The sequence below is a fragment of the Patella vulgata genome, chromosome 3 (genome assembly GCF_932274485.2).
Source record: "Patella vulgata chromosome 3, xgPatVulg1.2, whole genome shotgun sequence".
NCBI lineage: Eukaryota > Metazoa > Mollusca > Gastropoda > Patellidae > Patella > Patella vulgata.
Window position 1 is genome coordinate 52,509,981 of NC_065881.2, and position 21,803 is coordinate 52,531,783.

Consider the following 21,803-nt stretch of genomic DNA (forward strand, 5'->3'; position numbering starts at 1 on the left):
CCTTAGGGTGTAACGGTGATATAATAATACGTTTTTTTAAATCGGATAAAAATTATGACCTCTATAGGGTCCACAAGCTAAAAACGCGATTTTTCGTACAATCAGGGGCCATAATTCAGGAAGTTACGGTCCAATAGGCGCGAATATCGAAAGGAACCAAGATCTTTGGGTTATAAACCTACATTTCAAGTTTCAACAAAATCGGATTAAAATTGTGACCTCTATAGGGTCCACAAGCTATAAACGTGATTTTTCATACAATCAGGGGCCATAATCCATGAAGTTTTGATCCGATACATGCCAATATCGAAAGCAGTCGAGATCTTTTGGGGATAAACCTATATTTCAAGTTTTGTCAAAATCGGATAAGAATTGTGACCTGTAGAGAGTCCACAAACAATTGTGGACGGACGGACGTCCTGACGGACAGGGGCGACCGCATAATACGTCCACATGAAAATGTGGGCGTATAAAAATAGATCATGAAAAAGGAATATATTGAAAATTTCAGTCAAATTACTTTATTCTGGGCAAGGATATGAATGATTTCCATTGTCACTGTTGTTCCAATAATAAACAAAGTCTCCATCATCCCTTTTTATTCTAAATCACAAGCATCCGATGGTCTATAGAGATGATTATGGGTTTGTCATATGAATATTTGTCTAAGTAATAATTTATATATTAAATTTGAGGCCAAAAGAAAGACCTGCAATAGGCAGATTAACTCTTACATAATGCATCTTTAAACTATAAATGACTTCAAAAAGATTTTAAGTGCCGGCACATGGATTTGCTATTAAGCCCAAGGTCTGCAAAAAAATAAATAAATAAATAAAATAACTGCAAAACTTACATAATATTCTAAACAAGAATTAAAATTTCTTATATAGAATAAAGTCAACTATTTGTTTATTAACCCAAGGGAGATCAGTCTGAAATTTGTGGTAAGTTATCCAGGTTCACAGTTGAGGATAAGCCCATAGCATCAAAGTATAGCCAGGTCAATTTTTGATTCTAGAAAATTAAAAAAAATCTTGTAATACTTCATTTACGGAACTGTACATATAATTAAAATATCCATATAAACAAGAAACTAGTTGGTATATGCACCATGACATTATTGCTAACTAAAGCAGAGAGACATAAATGCAATCCATTGAAACATACTTATTCCTAAAATGGTCATTATCTTATTACCATGAAATTTTGGGGCCATTTTATTATTTCAAGCTTTATTTTGGTATTTACATACATCCTACATACAGTGGTGGATCTAGTTGGGTACCCCCCCCCCCCCTCCCTCCCAATATGAAAAATTCTTTTTTGTGCTTGTTGTTTGGGGTACAGTAGCTGATGAAATGAATGTTATATCCGGGTCCAGATAAATGCCACAAATCACCACTGACACCACCACTACGAATCTCCTGCGTCCACCACTGCATATAAATTGAAACTAATGCAACTGGCGAGTAACTTGCCATATAGTAAATACCTGTCTCACTGTCATTTCTTATTTACAGTCCTACAGTATGTTAAAATTACTAAAGTTATACCAGTTATACACATACAAGTTAATAATAGAAGGAAGATAAAACATTATATATTAAATTCAATTGAAATTAATTACTGGACCAAACTACTTTTTTTACACTAATATCAACAGCTCATTCATAAAATTTGTGCACATTTAACATCTGACTCATATTTATGGTTTTACTTCCAAATTCAGCACCCTCTAAAGAGGTTTGTGCTTTAAGACAAATAATAATCTCTAGTTCTCTGAAAGATCTCTAAATACATACATACCTGTCAGACGAGTGTCATAGAAGAGTTACTTCCCTTTCTGGAGGGGGATAGAAAGCAAGATTAGCATACTAAGATTCCAGACAAAATGGGAAATTAAGTTAATACCCCTTGCAGCAGTGAGTCCACAATAAAAAATATCCAGGACCTGTTTCACGAGGCATGTATAAAGTTACAGCACACAGGTTTTAATACAGTTAGTTGTATAAAGTAAGATGTTTAATTTATGTGTGCATTTTGAAACGGGACACTGACATACCCATATAAATTGATTTTAATTTACCAGTAATGTAATGTAATGCTAACAGAAAAAACAAATTACCCGTAAATATGCCAAATTATTCTTCGTTCATCATGATATATTTAATTAGTTTATGTAGCCCTACTGAATTAAAATGATATACGTTTGTAAATAATTATGAAATTTCATAAAGAGAACCGCTTTCATTCAAATAATTCTCATACAAAGGCCTATTAGTGCCAAACAAAAAAAAAAAATTAATCCCTTTGAATGAGTTAGTATCTTGTTTGATACATATTGGTATCTCGTTTGAACGAATTAATTATCTTGTTTGAACGAGTAAGTATCTTGTTTGAATGAATTAATTATCTCGTTTGAACAAATTAATTATCTCGTTTGAGCGAATTAATTATCCCGTTTGAACGAGTTCCTATCTCGTTTGAACATGTTAGTATCTCGTTTAAAGGAATTAATTATCACGTTTGAACGAATTAAGATTTCGATTGTACAAAAGCGTGGAAGGGACATGCAGAAATTGTGTTTTAAGTAAAGATAATGTCAAACGAGATACTAACTCATTCAAACGGATTAATATTTTTTTATTTTTTTATTTGGAAAATAATGGGCCTTCGTATTATCATGTATTAAGAGGAGAGAAAGATTACTTGCAGGCTGTAAAACACATATATGCATATATTGTACAAACTTAATCAAACAAATGAAAATTTTTATCAACAAGCACTTCTTAATTTTAGCACTAATTACTCCTAATAATTAACAACTAAACAAACAAAATGCTAAAATCATTGGATTACATGAACAATGACAAATTTGTTCCTAATTATGGTGCCTTGCAAGATATGTATAGTAATTCCCATACATATATATATATACCCACAAGAATTCATATACTGACCGATTAACTCAAAGAAAAGTGTAGAATTTTGAGGTATGAATGGAAATCTAAAACCCATACTATATAATGTGGACAAGGTAGATAAGTAAATTATAATATGTGTTTTAACAGTTATTTATATTCAATACAAGCCACAAAACAAAACAACCTATAGGCAGATGGCACAAAAACGACAAATAACACAAAACTTCATGTATCTAGTGTTACAAAAATGAGTTGGGAACTGTGGCTTTGCTGTTAAGTGCATTGCGATATTTATGTTATGGCCTGGCCCTCTATCAATATAAATATAGTTTGCTGCCAGAGACATTTAACATTAAAACCGATGGAGATTTTATTAATTTAGCTATAAACTACATGCATTAAAATTTGTAATACATGAATAAAAGTTATGGTTTCCAGTATTAAACTTGAGTAACAGAAAGTGAAATGGCCAATGTTATTAAATCAATCAGCAGATTTTTTGATCCATTGTTCTCTAAATATGTATAAATCAAGAGGGGAGGTAACCTATCACATATTGACGTTTACGCATTTCACTTTAGGCACCACATATTTCCAAGTCCTGTATTTGATACTGTAACACTTGATTACTATAGAAGTTATATAACAATACTAGACAATTCTATATATAGACATACCCCTATGATATGTTTCAATATAAGTACCTTTTAAATAAACATAAGATACAAACAATCATAGGACAAACTGTGCACTATTTCTTTATAGACTTTAAAATGTACAACTTCTATATTTTTGTGCTGTTAGAAATGCATCAAAGAAAACACATACCTACATAAGAAATAATTGTAAGTATATAAAATGACTTGGATAAGGCAGAAATGGCAAAAAGGTCTGCAATCATAGATGAGAAAGAATTGCATTTAAAAGGAATATGTGACCAGTACCAGCAAAATCAGTCGGAAGTCTCATTCATTCATTTTGCATTGTAGGCTATATACAGCAGTCAGAGGTGAGATTATGATTTTCAGTCATCATCACCAAACAATAGTTTGAATTGAAATGTTTTCGTTCATAATTCTAAATCATTTTTAATTATTCCTCAAAAATTTATGTTAATAAGGGGTGTTGAATCATACATGATCAAGATCCTCCCTACAACAATCGGAATTATTGGTCTGTTTAACATCAGATAATTTTACAAACAATAGTCCGAATGACACAAATCGGATAATAATTTTCGTGCATTTTAAAGCCTACAGCTGTGGCTTTCAAGAAATGTATAGAACTCAATTTCGGTGAAGGGACCCAAGTGAATGATTATGCTGGCACCATTCACGTATAACAGAAAATAAATATATTGATAAAATCACAGGCATTTACAAGCTTGTACTTGCCGCATACATTATAACAGAATGGTAGGATTTCATAACAAACCATCTTCATTTTCTTAACTCTATGATCGCCAGTTGTGGATTTTTAATCCCTTGCAAACTACAGTTGAATCTCAAATAGAATATTGGCCCAAAAATGGGTAAATTCCATTCAGAATTTACAAAGATAGTAAATTAAAATTTTCTCAACATAAGGCCTCATCCGCAGACCACCTACAATTTTCGGTAAAATCTTTTGATGGACCTCTTTTTGATCTGCTTGAATCCAACCTGGAAGATTTTATCTACCACTGATATTTTGATTTTGTTTTGTTAATTAAATATGAGTAAAATTTAGCGTGGTTTAAGTCATGAAAAATTAAATGTAGCCCAAACCATGTAAATAACAATCAGGGGCATTCAGTGATGACGTAAACGGCTAAGTACACAATGGTAACTTTAAATTCCTGTTTTTAAAATTCAGTGGAACGTGAGATTTGGAAGTCATGTAATTTACAGAAACATAAAATGTGTGGAGAAATTGCTGTACAAAATGGTGTGAGGTAATTCATAGTTCACCATAGTTCACTCAAAAAATAATAACTAGTTTGAAAGAAGAAATGTAAGGTAAAAATTCACATAAAAGTGGTTCTGTTCAAGTAATTACAGATATAACAATGTGTGTGGATTAAGAATAAATTATCTATAAATTAATGTAAAAAAGACAATATATAGAATAAAGATTCAGCATAATAAATACTTCTATAATGCAACAAAATAACTACGATTTAAGACGATGACATAAAACTGAATATTCATAACCTTGTACCAAGAATGGATGAATAAAGATCAATCATATGATGATAAATGGAAAAAATGAAGACAAAAGAATGATGATGATTTAATAAACCCTGATTTTAACTGTACAGTTTTCAAAAATCAAACTTATGGTGGCATCCACACCATATTCCATTTTGTTTTCTTAATGATAAATGGTAAATGAGACAGATCTAAGTTACTGTTATGTCCTATTAATATCATACCACCGGTGGTTATGAGATATGCATCTCTTGTGTTTTTGATTTCGAGAAAAATAAAAAGGACTGTGAGATGGATTTAGCACCCCTTAATAACAGCTGATCAATAACATAGTCAATAAAACAATAAAACAATATTATCTTCTTGGAAAACATCTAATAAAAAATTTCACCGGGCAAAAACTCAGCTTTGCTAAGGTATATGTAAAAAAATCTGTCCCTTTCATCTTTCACACGTCGCATGTTCACATTATTTTCTTCATCTTCCTGAAGATTCTTCACATATAAACTCTCGTTATTGAATTGTGCTTTAAGCACAACATCCTCAAACACAATTGAATTCCATCAGATCTGATATATTTCTTCATGTCTACAAAAATATTTAATCTGTCTGCTTTTTGAGCAATCATTTTGCACCTTGTAATAATTCCCTTAAAGCAGCAGGTGTCATTCTCTACCATCCTTATTTTTTCTTAATAAAAAATGAAAAATAAAGTAAAGGTAAAAAGTTGTTGAAGGCAAAATATATATTGTCCTGAAATCGGGGTATTATTCTTGATCATGGTACCATAAACCTAAGTCATTATCAACAACATCTTCACAGTCAAATTTATCTTTGGCTTTTTTTGTTCTAATTGAGGTGTAAATGTGTGAGGTATATTCAACAACTAGTCACATGACAATATAAGTCTGTGGTGGCCGTACTTGTACTCTGTGTATCGTTACTGGAACATGGACTATCAATGGTACTTTTATCTGATGGTGTTAATAATGACCACAACTCTTCCGACTGAAACCAATAAAAAATACCGACGTTAATATTCATTTACAATTCGGTGCAGCAAAGTAGGACGTTAAATCACATTTCATTCACAATTCGGAAATTATTGGATGTTCTTAACTGTCTACGTACCATCGCCACATGATAACAGAATCTACTCTGACTTACAGTAGTCAAAAATCAGGATAATTTGAGATTTCAGACAGAGATTAAGCTTAGGTTTAACCATAAGGATAAATGTTCAATCAACTTTAGTTCAAGATTACAAATTTTTTGTAATATATATTTTTTTCTACAACTGCGTCAAACTTTATTTAGTTTGCTAGAATCTATATCTATATTATAACTGAGTATATTGTTTCAATCAATAGAAACATGGCATGAAATTTCGTGCCAACTTCCACTGAAGTGTTGCCGATGATATTCTTTAAACAATATCTAATAAGCTTCTATACAAAGAAATGAGTAGTAAAATATGCTCACTTTACAAACGTGATTCTGGTGTTGAGAGAGATGTTCCGCAGGGGTTAGTGCTGGGGGGATCATACAACCATGGGGGCATGGCACTGAATTTGCAACCTGAGCAGCTATACACCTCTTCTTTAGCTGTCTGAAATATTATATACCACTCTTACATAATTGTTTATATGTACATGTAAGTTATGCACTATGGTTATATTAGAATTATGTGTAAATTATTTACAAAAGCAAATAAAAAGGAAATTACACTTCCATTACATTTAGTTTTTGTATCAGATTATAAACTTGTAAGCTAAAATATCAATATATGTGCAGTTAAAAAAATCATCCATACTTGTTCAGATATTTATGTAATGTCAATTTGAGAATATAATAGGATTTTGATCAACTTCAATTACATTTGAATTGACAGATTCATAAGTTTTATTATAAGTTTTCTATTTCTAAACTTTATAACCTACCTTTGTTTGATATATATAACACAAACAGTTATTAATATACAGGTAATACCAATAGATGCACCTCCTATTATACCTAGATGTTGATCAGATAGACTTCCTCTACCTATATAAAATAAATCATACTTCTAATCAGATAGACTTCCTATACAAGATAAATCATATCACTGATCAGACAGACTTCCTATACAAGATAAGTCATATCACTGATCAGACAGACTTCCTCTACAAGATAAATCATATGACTGATCAGACAGACATCCTCTAGCTATATAATATAAAACATATTACTATCAGATAGACTTTAGTGGTCCAATTGGCTTTAAGCATTATATGTTTTATTCTGCTTAAACAAGCATAAACATACCTTCTTTTTTTGGTTATTTAATATTAAGACATGTGACATGGTTGCATAACAATTCAAATATTCATATATCTAGGAATAGCAATGAAAATTTAATATCCATTTTTCCTCCAAAGGCGGAAGCATACCACTCAAACAAAATAGTATGAACTATCTGCTTTCAATGTAATCATATTAATCATGATTATCTTATCAGAGAGAGAGAGAAATGGGGCTTAACGTCCACTCGACACAAACCAGGTCATTTCGGGACTAACATATGGTTTAATTTTATCTATATAATTCTCTTGTGCTTAGGGGTCTTTAGCAGTGGGAGGAAACCAGAGGACCTGGAGAAAACCCACGAGGTTGGACAGGCAACCCTACTCCTTGCCACGTATAACTGGGGATTCGAAACCACGCCAGTCGAGTCAATGACAGACTTTATGATACAGCGCGCGCACGCTAACCATTCAGCCATCCAACCCCCCTATTATCTTATCATGATGATCATTTAAAAAATATATAATCCTCAATAATAAAAGATGTTACTTACTATCATGTTTCATAAACACTTTGATGATCCGTGAAGGTTTACCTTGTCCTGCTAGAGTACAGGCTCGTATCAGGAAATAATACATTGGCTGAGTCAGATTAGAAATATGGGTTGAATTCATTTTACCTGAAAGAAATTTAACTTTATTTATTCAAACTACAGCATACATTAATTTACATCTCCATCTTGTGAGCAGTGTGTACTACATAACAACATTTTACTATCCAATATATTCAAGAAAGTCTTTAATTATATTTTCATACAAAAAAGTGTGTCTGATGACATTTACTTTTACTAAATCATACCCTAAAATAACTTATGTACATGTAAGACCCAGCAAAAAAACATAATCTGTACAGCAAACTAAATAACAAAATTGCATCAAGAGTTTCCCCGAGTCATTAAACATACTGATACTTATACCAACCTTCTTGATATATTTGTGGCCATTTATCTGGATCATAATGATCATAACTATATGATATATAATGCCCTTTAATGTTACCATTAGGTTGTGCTGGGCGACTCCATTCTAGAGCTACCTCATCAGGGGAAACAACTCTAGCTTGAACATGTTCTGGTGGAGAGGGCACTAGAAGAATAAAATCATATTCTTAAAATGGAGACAAGTAGGTGTAAGTGGAAATGGTAAAGGCATAAAATACAAAGAAATTGATTTAATGAATGTTTATGAGTAGTTGAGGTAACATTTGAAAATTTATATCATCAGTAATACACTACTTCACTTGGGATATCATGACATCCGTATTTATGTAAATGGAAGCAAATTACGAAAAAACACAATAAATAACAAGTTGAGGTAACATGAGAATTTATGACATCCGTAACACACTACTTCACTTTGGGTAACATAATATGAGAATTTATGACATCCACAATACACCATTTCATTTGCATCTGCTTATCGCTGTGCACTGTTTTACCAGAATGTCAAAATTGAGATTGATTAACTAGTATCCCTTCTTCCCTTCCCTTTTAATACCACAATTTCAAGATGTAGGAGGAAAAGGCCTACAGATATTTTGAATGTAATACCTATTAAGATAAATAAACTTACATCCTTCCCTAGTAAGTACTAGTGTAGGTATACTATATACACCTTGACCATCTGATCTCTCAGCTTTAACCGATATATTATACCATGTAAATGGCAGTAAGTTACTTATAACAGCAGTATTTGTGTGGCTAAAAATAATAATAAATAAAAATAACTAGAGGATTACAATCACTGCAATATACGTCCACATTCCTGCTTTCATTGATACAGTACTTTTTACAGTATAAGGAATAAATATACAAAGTTCCAAGATGATCTATTCAGAATTGTCGCATGTAGATGATAAATTTAAAAATTGGGCGTGGCTCTGTCCCTGGGGTTTGGAGTTGGAACAATATAAATAGGTACCAACCTGTTAATGAAATGCTTGATATTATATGCTGAATTTGAACAAAATCTGTTAATTATAGCAACCTGTAGAGTATTTACAGAAAAAAAGTGGGTGTGCTACCACACCCCTGGGGGTCAGGACATGTACCAAAATAAATAGTTGCTATCGATACAGGAATAAATGTGCCAAGTTCCAAGATGATTCATTCTCAATTCCAGCATGTAGACAAAAAACACAAAAATTTAGCGTGGCTCTGCCCCTGGGGGTTGGACATGGACCAATATAAATAGGTAGCCTACAACCCTATGATGGATCATTAAAAATTGGATCCAAATGTGTTAATAATTGCAGCCTAAATATCATTTACAGACAAAATATTAACAAAAAGTGGGTGTGTCACCACCCAAAAGTGGTGGTGGGGGAATCATGCACCAAAATCAATAGTTGCCGTCCTTGGAATATAAGGAATAAGTATACCAAGTTCCAAGATAATCCATTCAGAATCATGGCCTTTGGGCGCTAAACACATAAATTGGGCATGGCTCTAACCCTGGGGGTCGGGACATGCACCAAAATCAATAGTTGCCACTCTTAGGCTATACAGGATACATATGCCAAGTTCCAAGCTGATGCATTCAAAATTGCAGCCTGTAGATGATAAATATAACAAGCCAACAGTGAGGCTGATGTCCCCTGTCAAAATTGCAAAATAAATAGATGACACATATTAATTAATCGCACATTTATTTTTTTCACTAAATTTCATCACTCTCTATCAGATAGAGTCAAGATTATTTTGTCCCAAACCATCAACAAATAAAATCGATTAGCTCTGCTTAGCTTCAGCTCGAAATGTTAATCATTGAACTCAGTCAAGACATTCACCTAATGAACATCTACATCAAGTTTAAACATTCGCCTAATCGACACCTATGCCAACTTTGAACATTCTACCTCAATTAAAAGGAGAGTTATTGTGTTCCAAAGTCTCGACCAATCAAATTGCTTAATACTCTGCTTACCCTCAGAAAAAAATGTTCATTATCGAACTTAGTCAAGGTATTGATATAATAAAGCTATATAAAAGAGTCCTAACTCTCACTTAATTAGAACTTAAGTTATCGTGTCCCAAAGCATCAAACGATCAAACTGCTAATCCCTGCTTACCCTAAGCAGACAATGTTCATCATCGAACTCCATCAAGGCATTCACCTAATAAACACCTACACTAACTGCGAACATTGTTGCTTAATTATAAGTTATTGTGTTCCAAAGTCTCGACCAATCAAATTGCTTATCACTCTGCTTAACCTGAGCAGAAAATGATCATTATCGAACTTGGTCAAGGTATTGATGTAATGAAACTATACACCAAGTTTCATCACTCTCAATTAATTAGAACTAAAGTTATCATGTCCCAAAGCATCCACCAATCTAATTGCTTATCTCTGCTTACCCAAAGCAGAAAATGCTCATCTTCGTACTCCATCAAGGCAGTGACCCAATAAACACCTACACCAAGTTTGAACATTCTAGCTCAATTAGAAAGAGAGTTATTGTGTCCCAAAAAGTGTGACAGACAGACGGACGGACGGACAGACAGACGAACCCATGTTAATAGTCCCCAGCTTTCTTCAAAGCAATTTTTTGTGAACAATATGTTGACACATTAGTGATTAATTGATCACAATTCCAAGACATTACGAGGCGGTTTAGAGTCTGACACAGTCTATACATCAGTATCTGTTGTGTCCACCGTCAGTGTTAATAACAGCAGCGCAGCGTCTGTACATGGAGTGGACCAGACGATTGATGAACGCCATTGGCACCTGGATCCACACTCTCAGAAAAGCATGGCGCAATCCATCGGCTAGGTTTGGTCTCCGTACGACGTTATTAAGTCTCCTCTCAATTTCATCCCAAAAATGTTCAATGAAATTGCTTATCGCTCTGCTTACCCTGAGCAGAAAATGCTCATTGTCGAATTTAGTCAAGGTATTGATGTAATAAAACTATACACCAGGTTTTATCACTCTAACTAAAATAGAACTAAGTTATCGTGTCCCAAAGCATCAACCAATCAAATTGCTTATCTCTGCTTACCCTAAGCAGAAAATGCTCATCGTCAAACTCCATCAAGGCATTGACCTAATAAACACCTACACCAAGTTTGAACATTCTAGCTCAATTAAAAGGTGAGTTATTGTGTTCCAACGTCTCGGCCAATCAAATTGCTTATCGCTCTGCTTACCCAGAGTAGAAAATGCTCATTATCGAACTTAGTCAAGGTATAGATGTAATGAAACTATACACAAAGTTTCATCACTCTCACTTAATTAGAACAAAAGTTATTGTGTCCCAAAGCATCAACCAATCAAATGGCTTATCTCTGCTTACCCTCAGCCGAAAATGCCCATCTTCGAACTCCATCAAGGCATTGACCTACCTACACTAAGTTTGAACATACTAGCTCAATTAGAAAGAGAGTTATTGTGTCCCAAAAAGTGTGATGGACAAACAGACAGACGAACCCATTTTAATTAGACAGTGTCTGTATTATAAGTTGTTTAATGGTCTTGAGCTAAAGACATTGTGTAAAAAATTTAAACAATATCAATATATTACTTAATGTCTTGCTCTTGACCATTAAACAATACATAATGATAATAATACATGTATATCCCTGTAAATCTCATCAACTAATACAAAAAAACAAGCCAACAATAAGCCTGATTTCCCCGCCGAAATACCAAAATAAATAGATTACACATATTATTTAATAGCACGGTCAAACAAACTCATTTTTACCTTCTTACATTTAAATACCAAAAAGCAAACCAGTCTTTTATAGTGATATCTCTGATTATCCTATCCAACATGATAATCAGGAACATAGAATCTCATTACAAGATAAAATTACATAATTAAACAGTAGTATTTACAGTAAATTGGGGATCTATTCCTGCACAGTACCCCATCATCCTACCATTGTAGTTTTGGCATCTCTAATCACTAATACTTACGATTTCACATAACTAATGTTTTTGCGCTCACATTCATTGGGAACAAAAATGGTTTCACATCGTACTCTGAAGAGGATAATATCCTGATTGGTTTCAGGATAAGACCAGGTGAGTGTAATTTGGTCTGGTGCCAGCAGTGATGCGATGATGTTGATGTCGGGACGAGTGGTATATGTAGGTTGAGATAACATTGAGGTGGAAGTGTGGAACAGTTTTGAGATACTACCTGTAGCAAGGCTTTTTGATTTCACTACCAGAATAAACTCATGGAAGGTGTTTTGAGCTGAAGAGAAAAATAATTTTGTTATATTTCAATGGACAGATGTGGTACTGGAATGTTTTATATTGATCAAGAAATGGTAATTTGCTGATCAGTCTAATAAGTATCTCAGACTTCATCTGTATGTGCAGATAATGACTTCATTAAAAAATAATAAGATGAACATCAATCCTCTCAGACACTCTGGGGATGACTTTTCAAAGTTTTAGTGTCTTGCAACAACTTCTGGGCAAACCCATTTATAATGCAATGTAAAGTTGGTAATGGATGATGAACAAAGCTTCTAGGCTAAAAATGGTCTCGCCATATAACAGAGTTAACGGTATGTAACATAAGTCTAAGAATCCCATAATGAAGCCCTGGTGTAATATACAATATGGTCTATATACCTAGATCTGAAAGAGTAATTTGTCTTGAGGTAGGCTGATAGTTGATAACATTTTCCACTTTCATTTGGATTAAATTTCTCAGGAAAATGATTTGTTCAGATAGTTCAATAGGTCCGTGGTATCTCCAGGAGAAATGAACAGTAGTGCTGTTGATAACTGTGATGTTAACCGTCGGAAATATAGAATCTGAAAAAAATAAACATTGTGGATGAACATCTGTGAAAGCAATCTGTCACTCCTTGTAACACGTGTTTTCCAAGGCTTTTCTGTCAGACTAGCAAATAAAACAAAAGTTGCGACACATACAGGTATAAAAAGTTCATTATTCTTAGATTGTACTCACTTCTGTAGGACGTTTCAGGGACTTTATGGTAAATCCATGGCCACTCTCCATCAGTAAAATCTGGGAAGCCTTTCTCTGTTCCTGCTAACATTCTCAAACGGTACTCTTCACCTGGTTCTAAACCTGAAAATTATATTAGAAGATTTAACTCAGATCCTGGATACCAATCATCACACCTCAACATTTTCCATCGTGATTCCCATGTGTGAGTGTTCTGCAGGACAGGGGGGACTGGTAAGGGACAACATGTAGTCATTCAGACGGGACGAAAAACGAGGTCCTGTGTACAAGAAACCTTGATAGTTTGAATTTGAAATAAAAGTAGGCCATAGTGCAACTGTCTGGGCAAAATTTACCTCATTGCACACTGTAATTTCAAATGGCCATATCTCAGCGCATTTTGGACCTAGAGAGGTATAATTTTGGATTTGTTAGCTTAAGGCCGTATACTATAACATATATTTTTTATAATTTTATTGGAGGGGGTCATGTTCCCAACTTTCCGAAATTTAGTCACCTGGACATGGAATGACCCATATGTGTTCACTAGGATTGGTGGAATGTAGTGTGTTCACTAGAATTTGTGGGAAAAAGTTCAATATGGTTGTATAACCAGCGGCTGTCAGGCAGGATACGCCCACATTTTCGAGAGATGGATAGAGATCAAGCTAAAAAGAAAGTGATTTTTCCTACAATCAAGGGCCATAATTCAGGAAATTACAATTCGATATGCGCAAATATCGAAAGGAATCGAGATCTTTGGGTTATATACTTACATTTCAAATTTCAAGAAAATCGGATAAAAATTGTGACCTCTATAGGGTCCACAACCTTGATATACCATATTTTTACGCTATTTGAGAACGAGGGGCAGCCATTTTGTCTGTCAGTTTTGGGACGATTTTCACGAAATTCGAACTCAGTCATCCTTACGGTGTAACGGTTATATAGTAATACGATTTTTTAAATCGGATAAAAATTATGACCTCTATAGGGTCCACAAGCTAAAAAACGCGATTTTTTGTACAATCAGGGGCCATAATTCAGGAAGTTACAATCCAATATGCGCGAATATTTTTACGCTATTTGAGAACAAACGGTGGCCATTTGGTCTGTCAATTTTGGGCCGATTTTTACGAAATTTGAACTCAGTCGCACTTAGGGTGTAACGGTGATATAATAATACGTTTTTTTAAATCGGATAAAAATGATGACCTCTATAGGGTCCACAAGCTAAAACCGCGATTTTTCGTACAATCAGGGGCCATAATTCAGGAAGTTACAATCCAATGTGCGCGAATATCGAAAGGATCCAAGATCTTTGGGTTATAAACTTACATTTCAAGTTTCAACAAAATTGGATAAAAATTGTGGCCTCTATAGGGTCCACAACCTTGATATACCATATTTTTACGCTATTTGAGAACAAACGGCGGCCATTTTGTCTGTCAATTTTGGGCCGATTTTCACGAAATTCGAACTCAGTCGTCCTTAGGGTGTAATGATGATAATAATACGTTTTTTTAAATCGGATAAAAATTATGACCTCTATAGGGTCCACAAGCTAAAAACGCGATTTTTTGTACAATCAGGGGCCATAATTCAGGAAGTTACAATCCAATATGTGCGAATATTTTTACGCTATTTGAGAACAAACGGTGGCCATTTGGTCTGTCAATTTTGGGCCGATTTTTACGAAATTTGAACTCAGTCGCACTTAGGGTGTAACGGTGATATAATAATACGTTTTTTTAAATCGGATAAAAATGATGACCTCTATAGGGTCCACAAGCTAAAACCGCGATTTTTCGTACAATCAGGGGCCATAATTCAGGAAGTTACAATCCAATATGCGCGAATATCGAAAGGATCCAAGATCTTTGGGTTATAAACTTACATTTCAAGTTTCAACAAAATTGGATAAAAATTGTGGCCTCTATAGGGTCCACAACCTTGATATACCATATTTTTACGCTATTTGAGAACAAACGGCGGCCATTTTGTCTGTCAATTTTGGGCCGATTTTCACGAAATTCGAACTCAGTCGTCCTTAGGGTGTAACGATGATAATAATACGTTTTTTTAAATCGGATAAAAATTATGACCTCTTTAGGGTCCATAAGCTAAAAACGCGATTTTTCGTACAATCACGGGCCATAATTCAGGAAGTTACGGTCCGATATGTGCGAATATCGAAAGGAACCAAGATCTTTGCGTTATAAACTTACATTTCAAGTTTCAACAAAATCAGATAAAAATTGTGACCTCTATAGGGTCCACAACCTTGATATACCATATTTTTACACTATTTGAGAACGAGGGGCAGTCATTTTGTCTGTCAGTTTTGGGACGATTTTCACGAAATTTGAACTCAGTCATCCTTACGGTGTAACGGTTATATAGTAATACGATTTTTTAAATCGGATAAAAATTATGACCTCTATAGGGTCCACAAGCTAAAAACGCAATTTTTTGTACAATCAGGGGCCAAAATTCAGGAAGTTACAATCCAATATGCGCGAATATTTTTACGCTATTTGAGAACAAATGGTGGCCATTTGGTCTGTCAATTTTGGGCCGATTTTTACGAAATTTGAACTCAGTCGCACTTAGGGTGTAACGGTGATATAATAATACGTTTTTTTAAATCGGATAAAAATGATGACCTCTATAGGGTCCACAAGCAAAAAACATGATTTTTCGTACAAACAGGGGCCATAATCCATGAAGTTTCAATCCGATACATGCCAATATCGAAAGCAGCCAAGATCTTTTGGAGATAAACCTATATTTCAAGTTTCGTCAAAATCGGATAAGAATTGTGACCTGCAGAGTGTCCACAAACAAATTGTGGCCGGACGGACAGGGGCGACAGCATAATACGTCCACATGAAAATGTGGGCGTATCAAAAACAATTTTAATTTCTACAATGCTAATGTATATTTTATATTAACCTGTAATGAGGTAGCTGTTGCTTTGACCAGATATATTTATAACCTGTATGTAATCATCTGATGTTTTACCATACAAAATCTGATATCCTAATATAATACCTCCTCTCTCTGATTCTTTTAAGGCTTCCCACTCTATCAGCAGATCACCATCTCCTTGACTAATAATGGTAGGAGATGGGTATGACAAAGGCACTACAATTGAATTAAAATAGATAAAAACATTTCTAAATATAATTACTTCTAATGTAATGGCCAAGATGATATTCTTGAGATAAAAACTGCCTTGGGTCAGTGTTTTTATAGTCGAATACTGGTATAAGAGAGTGGAATAAAATTGCCAGAAACTCAAGAACTGGAACTCTTCAAATATTCTCAGACCATCTCTCCAAACCAATTTATTATGCCATCTAGTTGTCAAAATATAGTGTCTGAAACCCAGTAAGCTATGCCAATATTGTAAAGTTTCTGATCTCTAGCACAAACATTTCAATGAGATAGAAAAAATTTACATGAAAATAAAACAATTTTGAATTCTTTTACTTGAATACAGATAATATGCACTGAACTTACTATGGTTTAAAATATTTATCTTGTCAGTGGTGCAGGACGGAGAGTCTGGCAAGGAACAGGATTTAGTTCTTCGGATGGGAAAGAAAATTGTCATAAACATAAAAGGACCCTTGATAGTTGGAATTTGTCTGGGCAAATTCTCTCATATCACACGGGTGTATGCCCGTCTTCATTACCCGGCTTCAAGTTTAACCCCATCTTATTTCATTCACTATTTAAATGACATATAATTAAAACAAAATTACCAACCTGATCCGAGTGTACTAACAACGATAGACTTGGAATCAACACTAGCTCCGTGCCTATTATATGTTTTTACATAAATGGTGTAGTTGGTATTAGGTTTTAAGTGAACCAGCTTAGTTGATTGGGAAGGAAATAAAACAAATACATTGACTTCTCTTGTTAGTTCATTCGAGTCTGAAAGTCAGATCATAATTAAATACTGTTTTAATTACAGATTTATTAACATCTGAATTTTATTTATATAATTCGCTTGCGCGGATGGGTCTTTAGCAGTTGGAGGAAACCGGAGGACCCGGAGAAAATCCACGAGGTTGGACAGGCGACCCTACTCCTTGTCACGTACAAGCAGGAAACTGAAACAACGCCAGATGACTCAATGACAGACCTTATGATATAGCGTCCACGTGCTAACCATTCGGCCATCCAACCCCCACAACCTCCACCCCTTGGAATTTCGAAACACAGAAATGCAATGTAAAATTTTCTCCATGAGCTTCAAATTTGTAAGTTGTGTCTTCGATAGGCTACACATGTCAATTTAATTCTTCAAGATTCCTATTATTGCTAAATTAAACCAGCGGTTGCCAGGCAAAATACGCCAACATTTTGCAAGAGATGGATAGAGAACTAGCTAAAAACAAAAGCGATTTTGTGCGTACCATCAGTGGCCATAATTCAGACAGTTCTGGTCTGAAATGCACAAATATCGAAAGGCCATTTTGTCAGAAAGTTCCGTTTCGATTTTCCCGAAATTCAAATTCAAGCTTCTTTATGGTGGAATGGTGATATATTTAAAATGTTTTAAAATCAGATAAAAAATTGTGACCTCTAGAGAATCTACAACCTAAAAAACACAATTTTTCATCCAATCAGGGATTATAATCCAGGAAGTTACGGTCTAATATACGCAAATAGCTAAAGAAACCTGAGACCTTTGGGACATAAACATATATTTTAAGTTTCATCAAAATCTGATAACAATTGTGACTGGTATGACATACTTTTACACTATTTGCTTACAAGGAGCCGCCATTTTGTCAGGCAGTTTTGATCCGATTTTCATGAAATTGAAACACAACCATCATCAGGGTGTAACGGTGATATAAATTTAAACATTTTTTAAAATTGGATAAAAAATTGTGACCTCTAGAGGGTCCACAAGCTAAAAACATGATTTTCGTACAATCAGGGGCCATAATCCAGGAAGTTCCGGTCCACAATGTAAAAAAAGCGATTTTTAATACACTCAAAAGTTATGATCCGATATACGCGAATATCGACAGGAAACAAGATATTTGGGTTATAAACATGCATTTCATGTTCCATCAAAATCGGATCAAAATTATGACTTCTAGAGTGTCCACATTCACATGAAAATGTGGGCGCATAAAAACACGATTTTTCATACTATCAGGGGCCATAATTCAGGAAGTTTCGCCAAAATCGGATAAAAATGGTTGAGTGTCCACAAAGATATTGGGGACGGACAGACAGCAGCGACAGAATAATAAGTCCAAATGCCCTTAGTAGCATGTATGGTGAGCCAGGTTTAAGATATCACTTTTTAAAAATACACATTTGTGTTATTACATGGCTTTGATTGTATTGGACAAACAATTAATGTCTTTTTAAAATGCCAAATACTTACTTTTATTGTCAACCTGTTTGTAATGAACACTGAAACCTACAATATGTAATGGCAGATCTGTAGGTTTCTGAGATTCATCTAAAGTCCAGTTGACTAATATCTCTGTTCCTGATATACCTTCACCATATATCTTATTGGGTGGTTTAGGTGCATGAACTGTAATATAAGATACATAATCAATATTAAATGTAATGGGGTATACTCGACATAATGAAGGTCATTTTGTGACTATCATTTCAATAATTTGTTTGCACATAGGGGTCTCGGTCTTCAGCTGTGGGAGGAAAAAGGGTGACCCTGAGAAAATCCAAGAGGTTGGCCAGGCAACTCTACTCCTTGTCACGCACAAGCTTGTAATCCAAATCATGCCATTTGACCACTCAAACCCCCATTACATCAAAGAATTTACATATAGGGCCATTATAGTCTATAATAATGATTCATAAATTTGTAATATGTCCTAAAACAAATTGGTGAAAGGAGTGCTGTATTAATATGCTATACTAATAATAATTGAAAAGCTGTTGTACTAAATTCTTCTCTATGATCATTAAACAGGTGATCAAAGTAAATAAAATTAATTGTGTTTCAGTTTCAAAATGCCAAAAATTTATGTTCTTAAAAGATAATCAAAGAATAAAAAAGTCTAAGTTAAAAAAAAATAATGTGAAAAACATGTTTATTTAATTTTGTCAATTAAATTGTGTTCTGCATAGAACTGTTCTTGAATTAACAGGGCCTAAAGCTGGTGTTTTCATATTGTACTGTTTGCAAAAAAAATGTGAAAAGAAAAAACAACTTTCCAGGAAGAGATATCTTTAATTATAACTAAATATATTTACAATGTACTAAAATATCACATAATCTACTTTACATATTTAGATGACATATTACCTATTGATAAAACCATTCTATTTCAGAATCAATGAAGTTTTAATACATTGTATCAATATTGCCTATAGACATTTAATAGTTTGTGTATAAAAGCAAAAACTGAAAGCAAAATAATCCAAACATCTTCATTGTTGGTTCACACAAAGATTTTTGGAATCAGGTCCCTCAGACCTAGCTGTTGTCTATTCTTCTGGATAGATTTGTGTAGTAATATGGAGGGAAAGAATTTGTGCTTTGAAACATCTATGTAAAATAATATTAGGGTTTTGATTAATTATTCTCCATTGTCATATTAGCTATGGTATAAGTTAATTCTGAAACGCAAATTCAAAATTGGTTATGAATATTGTGACAATAACCAGACATGGGGTCTAAAGACAAGAATGTAGAAATATGATGGCTAGAACTATAGCTTTATCTTTTAAGTTATTGATTCTAACTTCATAACCAAAAATAGAGAAAGTATGCTGGTTGTTTAGATACGTTAATGCAGTTAGAGTTTAGTAAACATGATGGTCATTTGCATTTTTCAAGGGGTCTAAAGACAAGAATGTAGAAATATGATGGCTAGAACTATAGCTTTATCTTTTAAATTATTGAATCTAACTTCATAACCAAAAATAGAGAAAGTATGCTGGTTGTTTAGATACGTTAACGCAGTTAGAGTTTAGTAAACATGATGGTCATTTGCATTTTTCAAGGATAAATTATTGTTTGAAATACATGTGGTAGGAAAGTTACCATTTCATATTTGGGAAGAGTGACCTATCACATGATTAATTACATCATAATTAGCCAATAGAATAATTAATGGGTGTGAATCTGAGAATATATAATTAATAGAATGTGCGTTCTAGGGTAGACGGCCATGTAGTTCTCGTAAGGAGAAGATGTAGGAATTTCCATCAGCAGACTCGCTGAGTCTGCATGAGAGCGGGTTAGAGAGAATGACGTTATTATGAATGTAACTTTGTAACCTATATGTAGCAGTGCGTAATATAAAATGTAGAAACGAAATGTGGTATTGTTGTTACTGTGTGTAACCATAAACTGAATGGCAGAATAAATACACAATATTTAAAGTGGAGTCCTACGAGAAGAAAATAAGAAACAAATGTGGCCAGAGACAATACGACTAGACGATCATGGGCTGTTCCAGAATATGTAGTAAGAAACGATGCATGGGTTATACGTCGGATGTGGGACCGGGTTTAGCCCTGACCGTTCTCCGCGTCTGACAAACGACCCATGGTGCTACATTTGATGCAAAATTACTTTTCAATTTATTATCTGTCTGCAATCATTTCTTAAAGAAAGATTTATTCTGAAGATGCGGGGAAATATACTTCAACCTAAGAGAAGCTTATACATATGACCTTTTTGAACTTTTTAAATCCTACTGCATTACTCCCTTTCTTTGCAATCATTTTTTAAAGAAAGATTTATTCTGGAGATGTTGGGGAATATATTTGAACTAAGAGAAGCTTATATACAAATAACTTTGTAATTTTCAAATCCTAGTGCTTTATTCCCTTTCCTCACAATCATTTTTTATAGAAAGAATTACTCTAAGATTAGCATATATATTTCTTACATACATATAATATTTTTGTAATTTGAAAATTGGACATAACGGATCTCTTACCATTTTGATCTATCTTTAATCTTGCTAAAGCTGATGTCCAACCTTCAGAATTTTCCACTAAACACTGATAATATCCAGAGTCCTCTGTACCACTGTTAAAAATTCTAAAGGAATTTGTATCTTCTAAAATCTGAAAATCAGACAATTCGTATAGTTCTTATTGAATAGTACCACATATGCATAACTCTAATGATTTCAAGGGTTCAAGATGATGAAATAAAATGAAATGAGATGGGGCTTAACATCCTACTGTTCTGCTCTGACTGGGTTAATGAAGACAGGCCTAAACCGCCTAAACCATACAGTGTGCTACAGCCTACTCTTATAGGGAATTCCAGCTGTCCAGGGATCTTTTACTTGCAGACCAATGTGTACACAGGACCTGAACGATTATAGGTTGTCCCTTGCCAGGCCCTCTGTCCTGCACCAGTGTCGAGGCGGGGAACACA

At 34.1% G+C, this 21,803-nt stretch overlaps 1 protein-coding gene across 1 annotated transcript; it reads right to left on the reverse strand.

Annotated features, from left to right (window-relative positions):
• Positions 1-1,318: 1,318 nt before the first annotated feature.
• Positions 1,319-21,480, reverse strand: LOC130012140 (protogenin B-like). The gene is made up of 13 exons (XM_056099407.1): positions 21,355-21,480; positions 18,816-18,971; positions 17,171-17,341; positions 16,352-16,543; positions 13,397-13,519; positions 13,054-13,239; positions 12,385-12,667; positions 9,031-9,158; positions 8,380-8,544; positions 7,953-8,078; positions 7,057-7,159; positions 6,599-6,725; positions 1,319-6,124 (listed from the first exon to the last, which is right to left on the reverse strand). The coding sequence occupies exons 5-13, from the start codon at positions 13,485-13,487 to the stop codon at positions 5,996-5,998; spliced, it is 1,338 nt and encodes a 445-aa protein (XP_055955382.1). The 5' UTR covers positions 13,488-13,519; positions 16,352-16,543; positions 17,171-17,341; positions 18,816-18,971; positions 21,355-21,480; the 3' UTR covers positions 1,319-5,995.
• Positions 21,481-21,803: the final 323 nt, after the last annotated feature.